Source organism: Suillus subaureus (genome assembly GCF_016647635.1).
Source record: "Suillus subaureus strain MN1 chromosome Unknown BJ212scaffold_257, whole genome shotgun sequence".
Classification (NCBI taxonomy): Eukaryota; Fungi; Basidiomycota; class Agaricomycetes; order Boletales; family Suillaceae; genus Suillus; species Suillus subaureus.
Genome location: NW_024538813.1, coordinates 15,649 through 24,335, shown reverse-complemented (window position 1 = coordinate 24,335; position 8,687 = coordinate 15,649). Strand labels below are relative to the sequence as shown.

The 8,687-nt window shown below is 46.5% G+C and overlaps 1 protein-coding gene across 1 annotated transcript; it reads right to left on the bottom strand.

Annotated features, from left to right (window-relative positions):
- Positions 1 to 4,104: 4,104 nt before the first annotated feature.
- BJ212DRAFT_1408116 (SOH1-domain-containing protein) lies at positions 4,105 to 4,819 on the bottom strand (the record flags this gene model as incomplete). Its single annotated transcript, XM_041337442.1, has 4 exons — positions 4,105 to 4,391; positions 4,453 to 4,572; positions 4,630 to 4,654; positions 4,675 to 4,819. Coding segments are annotated over 4 exons (363 nt in total), but the record flags the coding sequence as incomplete, so codon positions are not given.
- Positions 4,820 to 8,687: the final 3,868 nt, after the last annotated feature.

Genomic DNA, 8,687 nt, shown 5'->3' with positions numbered 1-8,687 from the left:
GAGCCAAACGTTCCAACTTCACTTACATCACCATATTGTCGGAATCCTAGGAGAAAAGTATTTAGCCGAGGAAAAAGGGAACGTTCCCAGTACTTACCAAGGAGCCGACCATTTTGTATTCTGTCCATGCCAGGGTGATGACAGCGTGAAGAACATCGAGGGACGGTTGGTTGAGTGCCGCGGACAACATCTCCTATTCATTCCATTAGGTCAGCAGAACCCACACACACGACCACGAACCTTGGCGTTCTCACAGAAAATATCTGCAACGTTCTGTGGACCACGCGCGACAACATCCGGTATGTCAGAGAACCTATTGTACTTCATTCATATCCAAGTTGAATGCATTGCGGAGGACAGACCTTGCGCCTAGTGCTGCGATACAGTTGGAGAGTAAAGGGGATAGAGTCTGATGTCTAAATTTTTCATATAGCTCGTCGTAAGTCATGAACGCGCATTGGCTACCAAGTTGACTGATGAATATTTGGATGAAATGTGGCATCCAGCTGCGTTGTGGCATCTGAGGATGCATCGGGTCGAAAACCTGAGTTGGTCGGTAACCGCCCAATGTGGGATGGGGACGACCCAATGCCTGACCTGGACCGGAAGTTCCGTATCGACGACTGTGATCATCAGCTGCAGCTGTATGTCTTCCATGGCTATGTCAATGAATGTTGATACTTGAGAGGTGTAGATATATTACCTATGAGTTGCAGGAGGCCTTGAATGATCTGGATAGGTTTGATAGCGACCATGATCTGTGGATGCTGTTACTGGTGGCGAGTAGGACGGGGAGCGAGATATAGAATTGGTATATCCGTGCGACGGTGGCGTGTATGCGGTCGACGCCGGAGTGGCGTATTCGTTGGTACTACTCGAATTGGAACGCTCCGAGGACTCTGGGACAGCAGTCGTTGCTCTACTCGACGATCCATGGTACGGTGGCACGGAACTGGGGCCCGCAATGGCTCGACTACGCTCAGCAAAATATCGTTCGCGATCGCGAAACTTGCATGGAATTTTGGCTGCCTTGCAGGCCTCGCATTGCGTCTCGGGGGATGACTGCAGACACTTGATTTTTTTGAGGCGGCTAAGTGGGGAACAAGGTGAAAGTTAAGTATAAATTACTTGATGGAGATTTCAATGAGCAGTACCAGTTATCACAAGAAGTCACAAGACGCGGGCGTTTCTTGTGACCTTGGGTTTCTTGGGGGGACTCGATAATGAATTGAAAACCGTCCATGATGAAGTGAATAATTCAAAAGCCAGAACAGCCCGGATTTATATATCACACAGCCTAAATACCTCGAGGCCGTTGTGTGAGATCTGTACGCGGAACGAAGTCAGATCAAAAGTGAAATATCGCTGATTTCCCACTTGCCGTGCTCATACACACTCCATAAGCGACAATGGATCGGGCCACTTACCCAACAGAACGTCGCCATTAACCCAGCATTTCAACGATCTAGCCAATGTATTAGTCAATCCGTGAATGTCCGTCTCTTCTGGTTTCATATCGTAATAGGATTGACAATCAGCATAAAGCACTTAATCATTGATGCAAAAAAAAACGTGCGGGAAATATTACTTACTAGCCGCATCACAAAAGCTCTAGACTGTTACACGTCATAAAGCAGCAGTCCGATTATCGCCTTCCAATTTGACCTGCGGGTCTGTCCGGCTCCTTGATGGGCCTGCGTAGTGCGCGAGGCCGCTCATCGCCTCCTACAGGCACTTTGGAGGAACTTGGTCTAATTTTCACACTGTTTCCATCGCAGCCACATGTTCGTCGAATAGTTTCTGCTGTGCTGACTAAATTGATCCCATCAGATAATATTCCGCAGTAACCTGCAGGAACCGAACGATTTGTTACAATTTGTCTCCCAATTCGTGTGGCCCAATCATCTAAACCAAAAATCACAGCACCACCGAGTCAGAATAAGGTTCGCGTGGTCCCGGCCTCAGCGGAAAAGAAGTCAGCTAGTAGAGTCAGGTGTCCTCGGATCAATGATTTTGAACCATAACTCAAACAGTTCACTATTATTGTGCATCAACGTAAGCTTAATATACAAACTCGAGTTGTGCACGGCTCGGGACAAAATTAGAGAGGCAATGGCTCTATGATTAATGGGTCTTCAGTCCTCTGACCTAGGCGAGAGAGCATTTTCAATATTATAGGTGTAGATGGGCTGGGGGATTCACTTTGAGATGCCGCTTTAGGGTATTATCTTCTTGAAAAAAATGTCAAGACTAGTAACTAGTCTGCATATGTAATTAGAAGTTCATCCGGCCCTAATTCTCGTCTATACCTCTTTCAGCTTCCCAATTGAACTTAGACAACTGAACACTCTGAACTAGTTCGGCATCTTCCTCGCCTTCATGATGATCATCGTCATGATCGGTAAAAAAAGTAAACGTTGATGTGCGTCGCTATCATCAGAACCCTGATGCTTTGTGGCGTTTCGATGAGTCACACAATTCTAGAACGTTTCCGTAACGATGCAACATACCGCAAGATGACCATCTTCTCGACCCAGGTTAGCAGCACTAAGCTCGAAATTGACCCCATGGACAGAATTTGATGAAATGCCCATACTTTCGTCGTCTATCGTTATCGTGTTCCCCTGCGCGTCTACTGATAATCTACCATCGATGGAATTGCGATACTTATGGAACGTAAAAAGAGCAATTCCTACAGAGGCCGTTAGAAGTGCCGCATTCATATAGCTTCGAAACGGACCGCAAACTGTGATACCTACGCCGACTATATTGAGTGGCGTAAGCTCGTCCCAAAAAACCAAGCCGAGACCGTAATGGTCGAGACTTCTTTGGCTATCCCGGCTATTGACATTGGCAAGACGCCGGCACGTTGGATAATGCTTTTTTGACCTAATTAGATGGCCTCGTGGAGTTGGATGCATGATCATAAACGTACTAATATTCACTCATGACCATACAAAACGCCAGAATACCGGGGGCGACCAAGAACAGGGCCGAACGAAGGGTCGAGGCCATGTCCCGAAAGAATGGGCGAAGCATATATGGTAAACCATCCTCCCAGATGATGCTAACGAGGGCTGTTGTGGCGCTATCGCAGGAGTCAACCAGAATATGGTAGCCGCAGGGATTATCTAGACCCATATTCTTGTCTTTCATGAGCAGTTGCGTGAGGCTCCAGCGGAGACCTCCAATGCACTGGCGGTCATCACAAGTAGAAATCCGGGAAGAACGAAGGCCGTTTCAGAAGCAACCATAAGAATCACCCCGCCAAAAATGAGAAGGATGACGGCGACGAGTCGCAGCGAAAACACTTCCAAACGGAAGAAAAAATGCAAAGGATAATACAAGATGAGAGAAGATGACTTGCACATTGCTGTAGACAACAGATGTATGAGTTAAGCGTAAATTACATATCAAAATTTAAACATAGGCCACGCGTCTGGCGAAGTTCAGAACTGACAACTCACTATAAAATGATAGAGTAATGGTCTTGAGTGATACATTGACAGACCAATATCGAGACCGGTAGCAACAGCGGTAGGGACTGCTTTCTTGCTTCAAAGAGGCTACAATTAGAACCGGTGTCCAGTGAGGACACGGACTGCCCGACGGGTACTAACTGCCTGCGAGAAAGCACGTACCCATAGTCTTTCACTGAAGGACTTCTCTCTGGACGGAAATGATGCGAGAAACAGACGCGAAGAGCAGCAGCCAAGACAAACTGAACAAACATGTGCAAGGTAGTCACGAAAGAGCGGATACGGAAATCCAAAATGGTCTGGCGAAAACATCCATTGTTGTACAGAGACAGTATAGTTGCGAATATATACCTATGCAGTTGACACATAAACTGTTTCAAAAGCCTGGCAGTAACATCCACGTACCATGAAGCTATGAAGCATGCATTGATGATGGCAGTTCTCACCATATTCGCTGTTTCTCTGCAAGCGACGCAATATGAATGTTGGATTCGCCGTGACCACCCTCCCTAAAGCTTGATTTCCACCGGTATGTACGAGTGACGACCTTCAGAGTCATTTTCAGCATAGTGAGCCATGTATAATAGGGAAAGTGATGACGGGAAGCACGCGTGAAGTGTCTAACAGGCGTGGGAATTTTTAATTGGAAGACAACCCACAAGGATCTACATCTAAAAGTAAACCACATGACATAGAGTATACACGCTAAGTTACTCCTTGTGTCTAGCGGGAAGTTCGCATGTTTGGCAACGCTTCATTTTGTGGTTTCTTTCATTAACCAAAGCGCCATAAGCTTCCGCCAAGACTTCCGGTAAACCATGTCATCCAAAAGGAGCATTCTATTGCAATTGCACACCGGTTTCTTGGGGGTCGGTGGGGGCGACACTAGTACTAATCCCTGGGTAATCTCGCCTGACGCAACAGATCATCATCAAGAAACTGCCTCTAATAAACTTCCGTATCTCATACATACCATGTTCGCCAGTGGTCATATTGCTTTTGGTTGAGATATTCGCGCCATTCATCTTTCTTCATTTCTGACCTGAATTGGGCGTGCTGGAGCAAGTCAAGATGGTGCAGCGCATGTGGGTAGCTAAACAAAGGCATTGGTTGCAGTATTGTAATAAACGCTCGCAAACTATGGACGAACTGTATGAACATGGCATAATCCTTCTCTTTCCAGTACATGAGATACTCCAGATAGTTAATGAATGCAGGTGGTCAAGAATATTCTGCTGTGCGAGAGAATGGAGGTAGTATGGGTTTGCCAGCGACTGCACGAATTCCAGTTCAAGCTCAAACTTGTCGCGATTGGCAGCTCGTGGATCTTCTGTCGTGGCCTGCGGTGATGAGCAGGGTCAGAAAGCCATCATATTGTCAGTGCAAGTGGGAGGAAGCTTGTTACGAACGGAAGGCATCACCAAACAAGGGTCACGTGGCAAGCCGAGGTTCGACGCGCGGTGACTTAAGTTCTTGCTTTGCTTTTACACATCGTGAACGATGTCAGACGAGGACTCTAGTGGCTGGCAACTTACAGAATCTGACCCTGGGGTGTTCACGTATGTTGAAATGATGATAACTGATTTGCCTGACTCACGCAACCGGTCACAGTGAGTTACTGAAGACGCTCGGAGTGCCTTACATCGTCGATGACCTCTACTCACTTGAGCCGGAATCGCTGGCGGCGCTACAGCCTGTTCATGCTCTAATCTTCTTGTTTAAGTGGTTTCCCGAATCACCTGACGATGAGCCTGGTGTCGGCGCTGGTCACTATGACTCAGATTTCCCCGGATTCTTCGCTCATCAAACTGTGAACAACGCTTGTGCTACACTGCCGTTGTCAATGCCCTGGGAAACATTGCCTCTCTCCCTGCCGGACCGCAGTTTATGGACCTCATGAATTTTACTACAGGCATGGACCCTCAGACATGTGGAATGGCTATCACGAGCGCGGATTGGCTTCGAGAAGCTCATAACGCCCTTTCTCCACCTAGTGCCATCTCGCTAGATGGTCTCGACCTTCCGAAAAAAGAGCGAAGAAGCCTACCACTTTGTTGTATACCTTCCGGCACTGGGGAGTCTGTATGAACTTGATGGCGGCTGAACCTTACCCAGTGCGGCCATGGAGAATATGACGAATCCGGAGAGGGATGGGTTTTAAAAAGCAAGGGTACTTAGCGATACCCCCCTCGTCATGTTTTCTCTATTGAATTCTCCTGTTTCTAGGGAAGTTATCGAGAATCGGATACACACTACCCGACCGGAGCAGTGAGCAAAATGTGTTTTATGTTCTATATCTCAACTTATATCCTGCAGCTTGAGTTCAGCTTACTCGCTCTTCGGGATGACCCAATACCTGGAATGAGAAGACGTTTAGACACTCTGCAAGGTTTAGCTGGGGACGCTGAATTTAGCGATCTTATGAACAAATTTTCCAATGAAACTCTAAGCGCGAGCGTTGGGCAGTAAGTACTAAATATTTGTCACCGATGCTCACCCTTTTTATTCTGTATTCAAAGTTTTGAAAACAGCTCGCGTCGCCATAAACCACATCGGTACTTGTGCATGCTTTGTTTATTGGCTCTAGCAAAAGGCAGGAAAGCTTGACTCAGCGATAGCAGATGCGCAGAGAGTGATGCAAGAACGTTTAGAGAGAGACAAAGGCGATGCAATCCTAGAGCGTATGGACAAAGAATCTTAATGTGTAGTCACAGTAAGGTTTTCGATCCGACCCAATTACATGGCAGTTGACCTTAGCCCGCAGTGCATTGAGCACACATTTAATCCCGTTATCATCAATCGCTTGCCAAGTTTGACTAGTGATGACAATAGAGCTCTCTTGGTGCCCAGTGTGAATAATACTTCCATTGACTTCCCAAGTTCACACGTACACAAGTTTGTTCCGGACGTTTTTCTTGCATACCATTATTCTTACGCGGGCGGGTCCTTCAAATCGGGAAGGTCCGACAAGCCGTTTACACAATAAGGAAGGCAGGAACTGCGCACTAAGCGCTAAGCACAACGGGCATGCTCAGTAGGTCCACCCCCTCGTATGATGGCTACGATCGAGTCTAAAATTCAATTGTGTCAGGTAATAATCTATATTTAATATTTGTCTACGGCTAAACTAGTGGGAATCCGTACGGCCCGACCATAGGTTACACAATGCCACCTCTAGGATTTGGGCGTGTATCAAAATTACACCACCCGAACCTCAGTTCTTGAGGCGTTCCGAGCGGGCTTTAGGTGATGCGGTTCATAGCCATTGGTGATGTCTCCCTGAACCATTCCAGACACGTGGATTCAGCCCAGGCTTACCGCAATGAACGGCTGTTCGGAGAAGCTGTCAGAGATAGCGGCATTGACCGAGGAGAACTTTTTATTAGTGAGTGTCACAAGGCGGTTCAGGAAATGAGCTTCCATCCCTTACCAAACGTTAGCGACAAAATGTATCAGCAAAAACCATGGGTATGAAAGCACGCTGAAGGGCATTGATGAATCTCTTGCTAAATTTGGCTTCGGTGAGTCACTCGCCTCATGTTGAACAAATTCGAGGCATTTTTACGTCTTGAATCAGAATACATTGACTTATTTCTCATTCACGACCCGTATTCCGGTACTCAGCGCCGCCTAGCCACATACAGGGCCTTGCAAGATGCCCGTAGTGCGGGAAAAATACGATCTATTGGCGTTTCAAATTAGTGCGTTTTCTACTTTTTTCCCGGTAAAAAACTTCAGAACAACTATAATTGTACCGCAACATTTCTTACAGCGGGATAAAGCATTTGGAAGAGATTGCAGATGCAAAATATGATATGCCTGTGGTGAACCAAATTGAGGCATGCAACTGTTTTTGATGAGCAGTACACTCCGCTTATTGCATGCTGGCAGCTTCACCCATTTTGCCAGCAGCGGCCCATAGTGGACTATTGCCGTGAACACTCGATCGTGATCCAAGCCTACTGCCCGATCATGCGAGGGAAAATGGATCATCCGACCATTCAAACGATAGCGCAGAATGTTAGTTTTGCTTCTGAGGCGCTACACCAGATATGATTATGATTCAAAATCTTTTTAGCATAGTCGCGATGCAGCACAAGTGCTCCTTCGGTGGTCACTTCAAAAAGGGTTTGGCGCCGTCATTTCATCTTTCGAGTTGAATTTACATTGGTTTAGGTTTGTTCCATTGCCCAAATCAGCAACACCAGAACGCATCAGGTCAAACACTCAATTGTATGATTTTGAACTCGGGTCCGAAGAGATGGAGCAACTTGACGGACTCGACCGTGGAAAGGACGGGTCCATCAGTTGGAACCCTGTTGATGCTCCATAATTATTATTATTATTTCAAGGCGCGAGTTTTGCGTCAGTTCCCCGTTGATTCAGACTGAAAGAGGCTTATCGATCAAATCCACTTTGTCGCATGATTTATCGTTGTCTTCGTTGCTCGGAAAGGGTTCCTATAATGGATGCCTCGTTCGGAACGTTCCTTGTGATGACACCTTTCGCGTTCTTTATGAGGCGATAGCTGGATATACAAGGCCAAGCAGGCGAGATGAAATTCGTTCAGCTACGTGTATCCACACCAACGCAACCCACGAGTGATCATGTGTGTAGACTACTTGTGACTTATTGTGGGCAATGTTAGGGATTGTTGCATGAAAATTAATGTACCGGGAAGTTGAGCGCTTAATTTTGATCACGGGAAGATCACTTGATGCTCCTCGACAGCACGACGGTGTATGATTGCCAATCGAGAAAGCCAGGGTCTCTATAACACGACTTCGAACATTTTAGGTTTGATACCAGGTTGATAAAACGTATTTCGTTGCCTGGGAAGATTTAAATGTCATGATGTGTTGGATCAAGCGAATGGAATGATACGTGGGGGCCTGCGTACCAGCCCTCATGTACAAAAATTTCCTCAAGCTCAACCAGCACATTGGAAGCACGTGTATGAGAGCACATGCAGCCGACTCCACTATGAATCATGCATCATGATCCAACGTTTGATCAATGATCAATTGCACGCTACTCACTGATGTAAGTACTGATAGCAAGGACCTTCCCAGAAGCCAGCTCTGATCGGTTCACTAGATCCACTATCTGCAAACTTGAAGTTCAGCACTAGCGCTCAACGTTAACGTTGCAATCAAGGAGGGTAGCAAACAATATACAAATTTAACTATTTAAGATACGCGTTTCTTA